Genomic DNA, 15217 nt, shown 5'->3' on the forward strand with positions numbered 1-15217 from the left:
GTTTCGACCACATTCCTGACATAAAAAAAATATTCGGTCTTCTTCGCATAAAAAAGTAACTGAATGTTTAAAATCGCCAGATCGCTCGTTTGGTTATATTTTGGCATTAATTTACAAACATTTAGGTTCACGAAACAATGTTGTAAGTCCTATATTTCCGGAGAAAATAATGGTTAATCGAGACGCGCGAAAAATAAGAAATGCCGTAACTAAGTCGTTCTCTGTGGTATTTAACGTTATTATTAATTTAAAAAGTTTGTCCAAAGAAATATTGCATATACACTCGAACCTCGAGTAATAGCACCATGAGTACCAAGAGAAATATCGACAAAGGAATTCACAAAATGACTCTAAAAACTCTTGACCATTGTTTGGAAAACTTGGTGACTACATTTCATGGACATTTTTCAACAATTTCTAAACTAGACGTCTAGGATGACGTTGTGGATACGACAAACTCATTCATAGTAGCATCCTAAGAAGAAAAATATCCACTTGGTACTGTTAATGAAAAACCAAAACTGCATACTACCAAGGGTCAACCAAAAACCAAATTTTTTATATAACATTTTCAGTTTTCATTTTTTCTAATCTATCCATGAAAAGTATGAAAGATAGAGCTGCCTTCAACAAACTTTTCTTAAATTTGTCGTTCTACAACATTGCTGAAGCTCGCTTGGCTCTAGCTAGAATGACTAAATAGTTAATTTTTTGATCTTGGTAAAATTTGAACCACCCTAACTGATGTTTTAACACAGTGGTTTTCAACCGGGGTGAATTCACCCCTAGGGGTACATTACACTGTTGTAGTGGGTGAATTATGCGGGATAAATTTTAACTTGTTATCCTAACATTCCCGTCGGATATTTGTCCTTATATATTGATCCAGTGTGTCAAGGATTGAGATACTTACTGAGATTGCTCAAGAGCATGTTTATAATTGGAAAATTATGGTTTCCATCCAATCGAAAATAATTTTTTTTCCTGATAGGGTAATGATGGTAATTATTTTTCATCAGGAAGATCAATGTTCGGAAAGCGATACATGGAACAAAAAAGGTTTAAAACCACTGTTTGAACTAACGGAAGCTTCTCAAAAACTACGAAAACTTCTCCAAAGACTGGTTAGTGGTTAGTTTTAGTAAAATCTCAAAATTTTGCAGAAAATTTTCATTCTGGACAACTGTGCACTGGTGAATGAGGTTAACTGCCATGTAGAGAGCCTACCCTACCTCAAGCAACAGATGACCGGGTGTCGGAGATCATATTCTTGTTGTGAATGAACTCGACAAGTCGACACGAGCTTATGAGTCCACACAATAGCTAAAAGCGAGAACTTCCGAGTAACAAGCAAACCATGCAGTTCCTAACATCCAGAGCCCAGGTTCAGGAGAAGTGTATAGCCGCGTACCAGATACAAGTTCCAGCAGCGAGTAATTCAAAGTCAACATCCTTATGGCCGTAACCATCCCAGAACAGTCATGCAGCCTCAGCAAATCTAATGAAGACTGAGCTGGCTTGTGACTTTTGCGGCGGTTCCCCCGCAACTTTTAGTGCTAGACCTTTATCTCTTTTCCACATCCCAGAATAGAGTGTTTACACCGGGATCTGGCCGATACTCAAGCCCGAGAAAAGCAGTGAAACACAGGGCGGACGAACAGCACCAGAATCGAAAACAAGCTTGGCTGGCCCCGCACAGGCCAGCAAAAGGGCGTTCTTTTCCGCCTTCTTCGGACCTGTCCAGTCCACACAACACCAGAAAGTCGCTTACAAAATAACATTTATTTACACTATTTACATGTTATATTTGAATTTCACATGTTCTAATTCCCGGTCTGTGGGGATGCAGTGCACGGCGAGCGCGACGCACAGTCAGTTGTGCTGGACTGTGTTGTTCGGCAATAAACTTAGTACTACCCGTCTGGTCCCACAGGAATGGTATGGGCTGACGAGTAAAAGATGATGATCGCCCCGAGTGTGTGCGATCCTCTTCAGTCGGTGCTGCTACGGCAACGAATTTGCGTAGAAACCACCGGACTGCAAAAGTCATTGTTGGACCGATCAGCCACAATGATATTAGCTGCCTTCGGTTTACGTGTGTGCCAGTTGACCGAAATAGGAGAAGAAATTCATCTGTGCCACGGGTGGAAAATTATTCAATTCGGCACACTGTCAGCTGGTGTCGATTTTAGCGCTCAATATAATTTCCCGATACTATGTTCACTTCGGCGTGAACAAAAGACAAGGTGTGAATCGCTGGGCTTTGCTACAACTGCCTACGAAAAGGATACCTCACCAGAAGGTGTTTTTCCTCAAAATTGTGTCGCAAATTTGATGCTCGTCACCACAGTTTGTTGCATGAAGATGTGGCGCCAGTCCCAGAGCATGACGTCCAATCCAAAGCATCGATGGTAACCAAAGTGCCAAAGCCGCAACCATCGAAAGCACCCACTGCGATAGACCATCAAGCCAACTGTGTGGGTGTCAAGAAGCAGCGAGCTATTATCTATTACTCATTACCGAAATCAATAAGTTGCGAAGCCAGGGTCGTGACAAATTCCAATTCAGAGCGTCTACATTCTTCAGCAATCCCGAGTGTCTGCTTACAGCCCAAATGACTGCAAAAAACCCAGAACCACCGGTGGAGAATGGTTCTTCGCACCCCTGAAGCCAAGACATGTAAGCCTGTCCGACAAGATGCCACAGCTGCGAGAAACTCACCTAGGGTGGTATGTCGTTGGAGCTCCAGTGCAGCACACCAATGGTCTCCATTGAAGAGGTCGAAACCATGATGCAGTGGTTCTGGCAAATCGAGCAATCGCCGAACATCCCCAAACTCTTCAGAGAAGTAGCTTGCGAATCTCACTTTGAGATTCGACAGGGAGGTTTGTGGCACAACACCCATTCAAAGAAATCATTGCCAAGCTGGACGATTTCCGAGATTTAGCACTGAAAAGATTTCTGATGCAAGAGAACAGATTGTTATACCAGACTCTGTCTTTGCCACGAAGTGATCGAATTAGATGACACGCCGGGCCAGAAAACAATCTACCTGCCACATCTTGCGCCCCCCCGGTTCAACCATAAAATGGGTGGTATTCGATGGCAGCGCGAAGTTCTTCCCATCCAATTTTGCGTTGAACGACGTATTCCTTGTCGTTCCGGTAGTGCAAAAGGCACTCGTGCAGATTCCGATGGCATCTGAACATCAACACTATCTTCTGGCGTGAATGAACTTCGCAACCGCTGCGTCTACTGAAACTGGACACAGTTACTTATTGTACAGCATTGACACAATTGGCTGCGGAAGAGAAGGATGATTTCAGCCGAAATAATAAAAAAGAGGTCTACATGGACCATCCGCTGTCTGATGCCAATTCGGTGTCGGAATCAAAGCACAACGGCAACTGAAACAACTGTTGGGACGCGGTGGCATTCCCATCCACAAATGGTATTGTAATTCGATAGAGTTCCTCCAACATGTACCACTCGAAGAACGTGAGCCCCAAAATACCGTTGCAAGAATGCGGAGCGAATGAGGTCGTCAAGATCCTAGGTCTGTGGTGCGCCAGTAAAATTGTTCTAGCCTGGATCAAAAAACCGCTAAATGAACTTAATTTGTTCGTCCGAAATCGTATTGTTTTAATTCAAGAAGAAATCGATGGCTTCAGATGGCAGTGCATCAACATCAAAATAAATCCTACCGGTATCGTTTCCCATGGTCAACTACCTGAGATCCTGAGTGGAATTCCTCGCCTGCGCATTCTGTCAGATTGCAGCCTGCAGCCGTTCCAGATACAGATTTTCCAGAAATTAAAGCAGTCCTAGTCGCACTTATCATGAAAATTTAACCACTTCCATTTTCCCTCGGTACAGTAGCTTTTGCAAACTTCAACGAGTCGTCGGGTACGCCCTGCGGTTTGTCGACAACTGGCACGAGAAATCTATTGAACGTAAAACTCCCGAAATTTGACCGTCCGTGAGCTGTGGAAATTGAAGGAGGCTTAGAGCTTCCTTTTCCCGACGGTTTTCAGCTTCCCGGAACTCGGGAAATAAATTAAAAAATCCCGGAAAATCCCCGGATCCCGGGAATACACAAGAAAAATAAAGAGAATGACTTGTTTCTTTGAAAACAAAAGAATATATTGGAAAGTTTTCAAACCTGATTGATTGCATGTAAATCTGTCCTAAAACAGTTATCAGAAGATGTCAATTTGACGGACTACACATCATTGAATCCGGACTTAAAAGAATGAGCTTTTCACCGTTACTAAACTAGCAAATCTAGGAATTTCTATACGTACGTCAATTGTTAGCAGTTCATATTAAGCTTTGGCTATATTGCGCAGGGCTTTCAGAATTGACTTGCACCATTTGATAATTTGATTGCTTACAGCAATCTATCTATTATTCTGTTTATTCCCTATTCAAGAATTCTTTTCAAGAACAGTATCCGTAAGCACTGAATCAAATACTTTTTTAAATTACTAACTGCCATAAATGGCAATAAAATAACTTTTTTCTCAAAACACCTCTTTTCACATTTCAAACGAACCAATTTGTCGAGCAAATATTTTGACAAAGAGGAAGGTAATCTGCAAACAGTCCGTAAAGAATAATTGGCACTTTAAAAAGGTACACACAAACAAAGCACCATCGATCGTCCGTGGAATTCCATTACCATTGCTAATTTCCGCACATTTGTTACGTAGGTGCAAACTTACCTTCACAATAACATACGTTTCGTTGCTGTCGCCCAACCGCTGCTGTTCGTCCTCCAACGCAGTAATCAAATTTGTCACTTGAATTTCCTCGTCGTAGAAGCCGAGATCCTGAAGCAAATTCCTCGCATCTACGATACCAGCCGACTCCCACATATCAACTATAATAGCCGACGAGAGAGACCCGATCTCCGCGGTCCAATCTGAAATACAATCATATTGTATACTCCCAAAAATACCACCGAAAAACAAACACAAACACACACACCTGGCATTTGCACGCTGAATCCGACCGTCTCTTCCACACTGTCGCGATCCAGTTCCTGAGCCTTGAAAGTGTCACTCTCGTCGAACAGTCGCGTTGCGACAGCACACTTATTTTCGGTAATAACTTTATTCGTACTTCCACCGACACCATCCATACCCCCGTCACCGATCGGAAGGATATCCGTGTCACTTTGCAGCAGCGCAATAAACTCTTCGAAACTGATTCCCTCGATGGATTGTAAAGACAGCTTGGAAAACACTTCCTGGGCGGCCAGCTTGGCTGGAAGCTTCTGCAGGCCAACCCGTTCACAAACGACCTCAAGCTGGGATTGATTCAATAATGCACCATGACCACCACCGACCAGAGAATCCCAAATGTCGCGCAAATTTTCCGACAACCTGAGGAAGTAAATCTTTTTGTCGATTTTATCGTCCATAGTGAACTGTTCTCGAACGGCTTTGGCGTTCAATTTGCTCTGGGCAACATCCGGTCGCTGGCGGTGTGTCGGTAGTGAAACGCAACGTTTGAGCCTAGCTCCACTCATCGGTCGACGTCGTTTCGTGCCGTGGATGTCACTTTGCGATACAGATCGCTGCACTTTCGAGGAGTTTTTGTTGTTGCCGTTCGGGTTTCTCTGCTGCGAGGGGGGAACAGACTCGTTATCCGAATTACTCAAATCAGACGATGTATCCAATCCGTTGATATCATCCCGAGGGCGTGATCGGCGACCATACTTTTTGGTTCCCACTATGAACTTTGGTGATACTTCCCGATCGGATGACTCATTCTCGTTATCTGATGCGGTTGTTATCGGATTTGTGGAACTAGTAGTAGTTGGTGTTGTCGTTACGATGTCTTGCTCACTGCAGGATGGCACTATACTACTGATTTTGTTGGTGACAACTCTACCGACTGATTTGCTCTCTCCTCGATGAGCATCTTTGCCTTCTGCCTGGCGTTGATAGGTAAAATGAGGGTGATGAGGATGTTTCGATGTGTTGGAAATTATGCTACCCGCTGAGACCGAGCTGCTATTGCTGCCGCTGGAGAAGGCGGTGCTCGGTGATACAGCCGTGGGTGAACCTGTTGACACATTCTGGCCGTCAGATGAATCTGAAAGAAAACGAAAAATAAGAAAGATGTTAAAACATCTAATGAGGAGATACCCCAATAGGATAGATCGGTAGGCGGGTAGCGAAGGGGAAGAAGCTTACAAAATATGATTATCATGACAAAGTTGGAATGGCCTGCGGCATAGCTGTACTGGTCGTGACTGCACTCAGGCGATCGTCGGAGCGAAATAGCAGGTAGCATGTGCTACGGGGAAAACTTCGTACTACCGACCGACTAACCAACCCGCGGTTATTGATGGCAATGAGCAGCAGCGAATACTCATATAGCGAAAGCTAACTAAAACAACACACAAAATCAACGACTGCGTTTATAATTCAGAGCAAACCCATAGTCGCGGAAGCCTTTTTCGTGCCTTCCACGCGAAAACTGTACCTGCTAAATAGTTAGTAGGTGAGCACGGCCGCGTAGTTGAGTAGCCTGGGAAAATTGTAGATAGTGCATGTTAAATTTTGGGGAAAAATGATATTTAATAAATAACTTCGAGTCTGTAAGAAAGTTACATCAATCGCATAATTTGGAATATTGAAACCTATTTTTTTATCTTCGTAGATACTGTGGGATAATTGGTGGAATATTTTAGACTAGAATCTGATGTTTCATTCTGATCTCATAAATGCATGGGAGTTGCTCAGAAAAAATTTAATTTTTTTTATCAAGTTAACTTTATAAATGCCCAACAGTGAGAATATAAAGCTGAGAAAAAATCGCTGAATATCATCATTTTTTGTATATTTTTCAAATCTTTTATGAAACAATATTCTTCGTAAGGTCGGCCTACTTTATCCAATTATTCGCCACTTAAAGATGCATTTTTTACCAGTCTAGAACACCTCTTGACACAAGACTAACCTTTGAAAAGGGTTATATATATATTTTGATATATATTGAGAGTACGGTTCAGATATGGGGTCGTGAAGACTTCATGATCGCGTGGAAACAAGCATTTGTATGTTCGCGCTTGAGATCACGTTTATCAACTTATTTTGGGGGCATTTTCATGTTTTCGAGATAGCGGGCGTAGTGCGTGGATCATCATCACAAAGGGCTCGAACATGTTCATTGTTCATACTTAAAAGTTAACAAAATAAAATAAAAAAATTAGAGAAAAAATGTTCATTTTTCTTGAAGTATAAATTCACAACTGTATTTTCCAGATATCCTAAAAAGTAAATTTAATTCTAATATCTTACTTATAGTTCAGAATCATTTAATGAAAATTTGACAATTATTGATCGAATCGACCCGGAAGATCTAAATAGCAAAGCCAAATGCGAAAGGCCGGACCAGTTGTTCGCAGCATACCTCTCCATGGTCTTGTCCCCGTAATGGCAAAATGCCAAATCAAGCCAAAATAAAACATAACAATTGTGATGCTTGAGAAGAGGCAACAGACGTTTTTCCAGCCACTCCTGCATATAAATTTCATTATTGATGGTTCTAGTTGCGATGTAAATGTTGTTATTCAAACCACAGGAACAGATGGCTTGCCACATGAGATATTTCTTTGTGAACTTTGACAGCCTAATATGTTTAAAAATCTCTGCCATTTTTCTTCTACCAGTCGATGTATAATATTCTTGTTCAGTAAGCTTTTTAAAGGCAGTTGTAGACTACACTTCCAGCTTGCTTCCGACATCTCAAACGGAGAGGTTAAGGTTCCGCTTGAAACAGCTGACCGCTCTTTTCGTCGTTTTTACGGCTTCCAACTTTCGATTTCCCCTCCATTCGACCAAAAAATTTCCAGACATTTTTATTACATATACGTATTTCGTCGACCTCTTGCCGACTTCTTCAGTGTTTGTACAGTTCAGTTTTCCTTCAAAGCCCAACGGCAGATGCTAACGGCAAAGGGCAGACTTCAATATGCTTCCCCATAGCTTTATTCGTCATTAAAGTCTGGTGGTGTCTGAGCTAGCTAATGGGAAGCAAACAGTGATAATAATATCCAAAGCCTGAACGCGATCCACTGGATGTTGGGGCTGTGGCGGTGATCACGATATTGTTTGGGAATCTGTGATGACATCATCACAGTTCCTTGATGGCGGAGTGGTTAACGCAGCCAACTAGAGACCGGGAGTTTCTATTCCTGCTTTGGGACATATCTTTTCTCAGTGTATCCGATAAAAGGTGAACTATCATCGTTCCGGTTTTTCTATCTCTGTCTTTTTTCCATTGAATACGATCCAAAAAAAAAACCTTTCAAAAAGAATAAGAAAAACATGATTCACGTCAAAACAAGGAATATATAGGGTAAGGTGGGAAAAATTCGACCGTATGAGTAAACCTGACCTCCCCCTGTTATCGAAAGTCGGAATCAGTACGAAAATTAATATCAGTGTTGTCGTGTAGATCATCGAAAATAATCATAATAGTGGCATGACAGCATTTTTACATTGAGGTGTACAAACGAGTTCAAACAAATGAGTTTTTACAATCTTGGATTTGATTATTATGCATAATTGACTACAGGATATCTTTTTGTTAAAGTAGTCGCATCTCAAATAACAATTCTGGTTTTATAGCACACTACAAGTGCATTTAAAGTTTTGAAAAGGGCTTAAAGAGTATCATAAAACCTCAATTGTTACTAGGGATAAAAAAGTCAAGTGGATGAATTTCGGGGGATCAAGCAAATGTCGGACTCCTTGGTGAAGTTTAGAGGAGTAGGGTTCAGAGTTATCTTCTCTGTTCAAAGTCATTCACTCTGGCACACGATGGACGAAATCGGTAGTATAGTCTAACTGATGAACATGTGCTGGGTCGGCGAAAAACCTACTAATGAACAACCCCCACAACCCTCGGTCCTACTGCGAGTTGGGAAGTCTTGCTAGGATATGGTGAGGATTGGACGTGGCTTTGCTAAACCTCAAAAAAAGCCATAACTCCGAAAGCAGCTCCGACGAAGCGAGACTGTGCCGCTTCTGCTAAGGTCCTAAGATTCAAATAATCTATGATCTTGGCAATAAAAAGCCCAACCGGAGTGCCAACCGGCACATCAGAATCGACGCCAGTAACATCATGATTATGGCATACTGGCCATGGCGAACGTCAACAGGCAGAACATGGATCACGATTTGGGTGGCGACTTGAAATGAGCTAACATCACAACTGCCTCCGTCCCGACAACACCCTGGCAGGTCTCCGGGTACGTTCAAAACTCGTCACCATCTAGTTGGTGGTACTAGGTTGTGTTGAAACATTTCCGATTTTACACCGATCCGGGTCTGAACATGAAGGATAGTGTCAACCCCAGCATGACCTCACTACTCGCATAGATAGTAGACCGGCAACAATTTTGACTTTTATTTCGGAACACAGCTAAATCAAATGGTAATTGGCTCCACAAACCATATTTCAAATATGAGTTTATTGCGATAACTCTAGTTGACTCACAAGAGTTTTCAAGTTTCTATAGTGATATTTTTTTCGAGAGTTGTCCTACTGGAGCTGTAGAGCTAGGTTCTCGGAAGGGCTCCCCGTCAGAATCACATACTACAATTTGCAGACGAGAAGGCAATGTCGCCCACTAAAACACTGCATTAGGCCAATTGTAGCGGGACGTGATTCTGAATGTGATAATCATTGTACGGTTCAAGTATGTACGGGCGTAGGAACTCGCGATCGCGTGTATCATCGCGAAGAGATCGAGCATTTGTACGTTAACGTGTTCGATCGCGTGTGCGTTTGTATGTCGCGTGTGCTAACGTGTATGTAACTTCGCGTGTATAAATTCTATTTTATAACCGTGTGCCTTTCGCATATTCGCGTGTGTTCTTGGATAATCGCGCGCGGACCGTGAGTCTAATACTTTATTTTTTGGTGTACTGCTAAGATGCTAAAATAGTGTGAGATCTTCCATATCACTAGAGTGCCCGGTGATGTCGCAATGGAACGTGTTGTCTAGTGGATATGCGCTTTATTTTTTTGTTGATCCTACTGAATGTATGGACCTAAGTTATTAGGACAGAGAGTAATGGTTTCCGGACGTGACCGATTCATGAGCGCGCGAAAACGGACGTTTGTAGGTTCGTGTTTGAGATATCGTTTGAAACTTCGTGAGTGCTAAAACGTTATCCTTATTACCGGGGTGTTATTAAGTTTGCGCGATCGCGAACGTAGGTGTGCGTTGTTAATCGCGAAGGGCTTAAGTGTTCGTATGTTAACTGTTTGTCACGTGTGCTCGCGTTCATGTGACTGTACAAGACTGGATTTTTTAACCGTGTGGCATTTCCTATATACGCGTGCATTCTTGGATGGTCACGCGGACCTTCATTGTGATAGTTAGTTTTTGGTGTACAATACACATTCTGACAGGGAGTAAGTTACCCCATATCACTAGAGTCCTCGGTCATGTCGCCATGTAACGTGATGTCCAGTGGATATGAGAGCTTTCTTTTTTTAATTGATCCAATTGAAGGCATGGACCTAGTCTGCTGATATCAAGGATAGAAACATCCAGAAGTGACCGATTCATGATCGTGCGAGTGCGGAAGTTTTTTGGGTTCACACTTGAGACCGCGTTTGAAAATTTATAGGAGCTGATACATTCACTTTATCACTGGGATGCCATCATGTTTACTAGACCGCGGGTGTAGATGACGGGGATGATCGCGAAGGGCTCAAGCATTTGTATATCAACGTGTTTGTCACGCCGGTTGTGTTCTAGGAGGAGACTTTACCGCTAGGAGTGGAGTAGCAGGCTGACCAACGTAAGAGGTTACAGCTTGTTGGAAACCTTGGCGAAGCTGGATGTGAGACTGTGCAACGAAGATTCCGCTACCACATTCCGTAAAGACGGTCGATAAACCCTCATCGACATAACATTCTGCAGTCCTTCGGTGATGTATAACATGAATTGGCGAGTTAGTGAGCAATACACACATAGTGACCACCAAGCGCTCCACTACACTATTGATCGGCGAAATTGCACGGTAACGCCGAGAGTGGGGACTGGCAAGCGGAAGTGGAAAATAAAGGACTTCGACAAGGACCTTTTTGTGAAGCACTTCGTGGTCACTCCAATTCCGCGTAATGAATGAAATTATATTTAAAGTGACGCAAATAAAAACAAACAAAAAATACTCCAATTCCGAGTACCGATGAGCTGTCGGAAACAATAGCGAGGGCATGTGATGTATAACAATCCCGAGGAAAATGGAGCCGAGGAACTAAAGGCGTCCTGCGTACTGGTGGAACGAAAGGCTAAGTATCCTCCAGACTGCCTACCTAAAAGCCAGAAGATGCGTTCAGAGAGCAAGATCTGAGGCAGTCAGCGAAGAGTGTAAGGTAACATTCCGGTCGGCCAGGGTCGCTTTTAAACGCGAGATAGTGCTAAGCAAGTCCACCTGTTACAAGGAGCTGTGCACAGAAGTAGACGCTAACCCCTGGGGCAATGCTTACCGTGTCGTTATGGTCAGGATCAAGGGTCCAATGACGCCAGTCGAAATGTGCACCGACAAACCGAAAATTATTGTGGAGAGTCTTTTCCCGAAGCACGATTCAACCGCATGGCCGCCTATACCGTGCGTTAATTCAGACGGTGGAAATACTGGTGACAAACGAGTTTACAACGACGAGCTCCTTATAGTGGCGAAAGACCTGAAAGCGAAAAATACTCCCGGACCGGATGGAATCCCCAACGTTGCACTGAAGACTGCGATATTGGCGTTTCCGGACATGTTTTGGATAGTCCTACAGAAATACCTGGACGATGGCTACTTCCCGGATAGATGGAAGATACAGAAGCTGGTGTTGCTGCCAAAACCAGGGAAACCACCAGGAGATCCAGCATCGTATCGGCCTGTATGCCTACTGGATACTCTCGGTAAGCTCCTGGAAAGGGTCATCCTCAACAGGCTGACGCCCCACGCTGAAAGTGAGAACGAACTACTGCAGAGGCAGTTCGGGTTCCGGAAAGGGATATCGACGGTAGACACAGGCATCGCGAGCGCGACGAAAGCATTGAAGCAAAAGAGAAAGGGTAATCGCTACTCCGCCGTGGTAACGATAGACGTGAAGAACCCGTTCAACAGTGCTACACTCAGAAGAATCAGACCTTCTTGAAACAACAAAACGTTTAGTTGAATTTAAAACTTGACGAATGACTGTTTTAAACTGAAATTGGCGTTGTTCGAAAGCATGTATTTGGTTTAGTTCAACTAATACTTCTGTTTACATTTTAAATACGAAACGAACATGGTGAAGAGGTCGATTAGGGTCACCGCGGGAGTACCCCAGGGCTCCATACTCGGTCAAACGCTCTGGAATATAATGTACACCGGATTGTTAACACTGGAACTGCCCAGGGAAATTGAGATGGTCGGCTTTGCAGACGATGTTGTCCTGACGATAATCGACGAGACCCTTGAGGAGGTGGATATGTTAACGGCAGAGACAATAGGCATCGTGTAAACCTGGATGGCTGACTCAAGTTGCAGCTATCACCACAAGATGAAGGTAGTGCTGGTCTGTAACCGTAAAAAAAATCCAGCGTGTCATGATCAGCGTCGGGGACAATCTATCCCATCGGTGCGATTGTCTCATTCTCAATACTACGGCCTTGGCTGCTGCACTGAACTCAAAGCGGAACCGGACGAAGTTGACAAGCACGTTTCGCCTAATGGCTATTCGTGTCGCGAGAACGATATCGTCGTAGGTGATATGCGTAATTGCCGGGATGATTCCCATCTGCATCACTCTGGCTGAGGACATGGAATGCTACCATCGGAAAATGTACATAATGTAAGAAGACTGGTCGGCAATGACTGGGCAGTGCGTAAGCCTCTTGTACCTGAAGGCATAAAATAGTCCCCACTTGCGGTCCTTAGCTTCCTGCCCAGTAACTCCTCGCCCTGGCCTCCTCGTGGCGTCGACTGGGATACGAGTAACCTTAGTGAAGATCGGGTAACCAACCCCGGTGGGAACTTTAGTCGTATGCTGGCAGAGAAGGGGGGGTTACCCTTCTTCGGAAGGTGTAAACCTGTCCTGGTGCCGAGGTGGGACCTTAAGCAGTCCTGGCACGATGGCCCACCGGCGAGACAGGTGGTTGGCGTAGGCCCTATAAGCCGCCCCTTAAAAAACCAACATAACGAATAATACAGAAGAGAATAAGACCCAGAACAATCGGCAACGACCCAGGCGACGAATAAAGGATCACGATTGGAAACTCGGAACATGGAACTGCAGATCGCTCGGCTTCGCAGGATGTGACAGGATAATCTACGACGAGCTACACCCCCGCAACTTCGATATCGTGGCGCTGCAGGACGGGACAGAAGGTGTGGAACAGCGGGCATCGAGCGGCTACCTTCTACCAGAGCTGTGGTACAACCAACGAGCTGGGAACCGGCTTCATAGTGCTGGGCAAGATGCGCCAACGTGTGATCGGGTGGCAGCCGATCAACGCAAGGATGTGCAAGTTGAGGATCAAAGGTCGTTTCTTCAACTACAGCGTCATCAACGTACACTGCCCACACGAAGGGAGACCCGACGACGAGAAAGAAACGTTCTACATGCAGCAGGAGCAGACATACGACGGTTGCCCTCTGCGAGACGTGAAAATTGTCATCGGCGACATGAACGCACAGGTAGGAAGGGAGGCAATGTACAGACCGGTGATCGGGCCTAACAGCCTGCATCCCGTATCAAATGACAACGGCCAACGATGTGTGAACTTCGCAGCCTCCCGTGGAATGGTAATCCGAAGCACCTTCTTCCATCGCAAAGATATCCACAAAGTCACCTGGAGATCACCGGACCAAGTAACAAAAAATCAAATCGACCACGTTCTAATCGACGATAGATTCTTCTCGGACATCACAAACGTCCGCACTTATCGCAGTGCGAATATAGATTCGGACCACCACCTGGTTGCAGTATGCTTACGCTCAAAACTTTCGACAGTGCATAGCTCTCGTCGAAGCCGAACGCCGCGGCTAAACATCGAGCGGCTACAAGATGGCAGAGTGGCTCAAGAATACGCGCAGCAGCTGGAAGTGGCACTACCAACGGAAGAGCAGCTAGGCGCAGTTGCCCTTGAAGATGGCTGGAGAGATATCCGAGCCGCCATAGGTAGCACCGCAGCCACTGCACTAGGTACGGTGGGCCCGGACCGAAGAAGCGACTGGTACGACGCGAGCAGTTAGTCGAAGAGAAGAAGGCAGCATGGGCGAGAATGCTGCAACACCGCACGAGGGCGAACGAGGTGCGATATAAACAGGCACGGAACAGGCAGAACTCGGTTTTCCGGACCAAAAAGCGCCAGCAGGAAGACCGAGATCGCGAAGCGATGGAGCAGCTGTACCGCGCTAAAGACACACGGAAATTCTACGAGAAGTTGAACTGCTCGCGCAGGGGCCACGTACCACAGGCCGACATGTGCAGAGATACAAACGGGAATCTTCTCACGGACCAGTGTGAGGTGATCCAGAGGTGGCGGCAGCACTACGAAGAACACCTGAACGGCGATGCAGCAGACGACGAGGATGGCACGGTAACGCACCTGGGAGCACGCGCGGAAGACATTACACTACCGGCTCCGGATCTCCAAGAAATCCAGGAGGAGATCACCCGGCTCAAAAATAATAAAGCCGCTGGGGTTGACCAAATACCAAGCGAGCCACTGGCTAAAGCGCTGCACTGGGTGATTACCAAGATTTGGGAGGAGGACATTTTACCGGAGGAGTGGATGGAAGGTGTCGTGTGTCCTACCTACAAAAAGGGCGACAAGCTGGATTGCTGTAATTACCGAGCAATCACCCTGCTGAACGCCGCCTACAAGGTACTCTCCCAAATACTATGCCGTCGACTATCACCAATTGCAAGAGAGTTCGTGGGGCAGTACCAGGCGGGTTTCATGAGCGAACGATCTACCACGGACCAGGTGTTCGCTCTTCGTCAAGTACTGCAGAAATGCCGCGAGTACAATGTGCCCACACATCATTTGTTCATCGACTTCAAAGCCGCATACGACAATATCGATCGAGATCAGCTATGGCAGATTATGCACGAGTACGGATTCCCGGACAAACTGACGCGATTAGTGAAGGCGACGATGGATCGGGTGATGTGCGTAGTACGTGTCTCAGGGGCGCTC

At 45.0% G+C, this 15217-nt stretch overlaps 1 protein-coding gene across 3 annotated transcripts in view; it reads right to left on the bottom strand.

The window, feature by feature from the left end:
* The window catches only part of LOC131686224 (blastoderm-specific protein 25D), a 57618-nt gene that overhangs the window by 22582 nt on the left and 19819 nt on the right, over window positions 1-15217 (bottom strand). For 2 of the 3 annotated variants that reach the window (XM_058970471.1, XM_058970470.1), the window contains 2 exons: window positions 4990-6102; window positions 4725-4924 (listed from right to left, as the gene is read on the bottom strand). In XM_058970471.1, coding sequence (XP_058826454.1) covers window positions 4725-4924; window positions 4990-6102 — 1313 coding nt within the window. Of the gene's footprint in view, window positions 1-4724; window positions 4925-4989; window positions 6103-6203; window positions 6375-15217 lie in introns of those variants that run through there. The other variant, XM_058970472.1, reaches the window with a different exon arrangement.

The sequence above is a fragment of the Topomyia yanbarensis genome, chromosome 2 (assembly GCF_030247195.1).
Source record: "Topomyia yanbarensis strain Yona2022 chromosome 2, ASM3024719v1, whole genome shotgun sequence".
Taxonomy (NCBI): domain Eukaryota; kingdom Metazoa; phylum Arthropoda; class Insecta; order Diptera; family Culicidae; genus Topomyia; species Topomyia yanbarensis.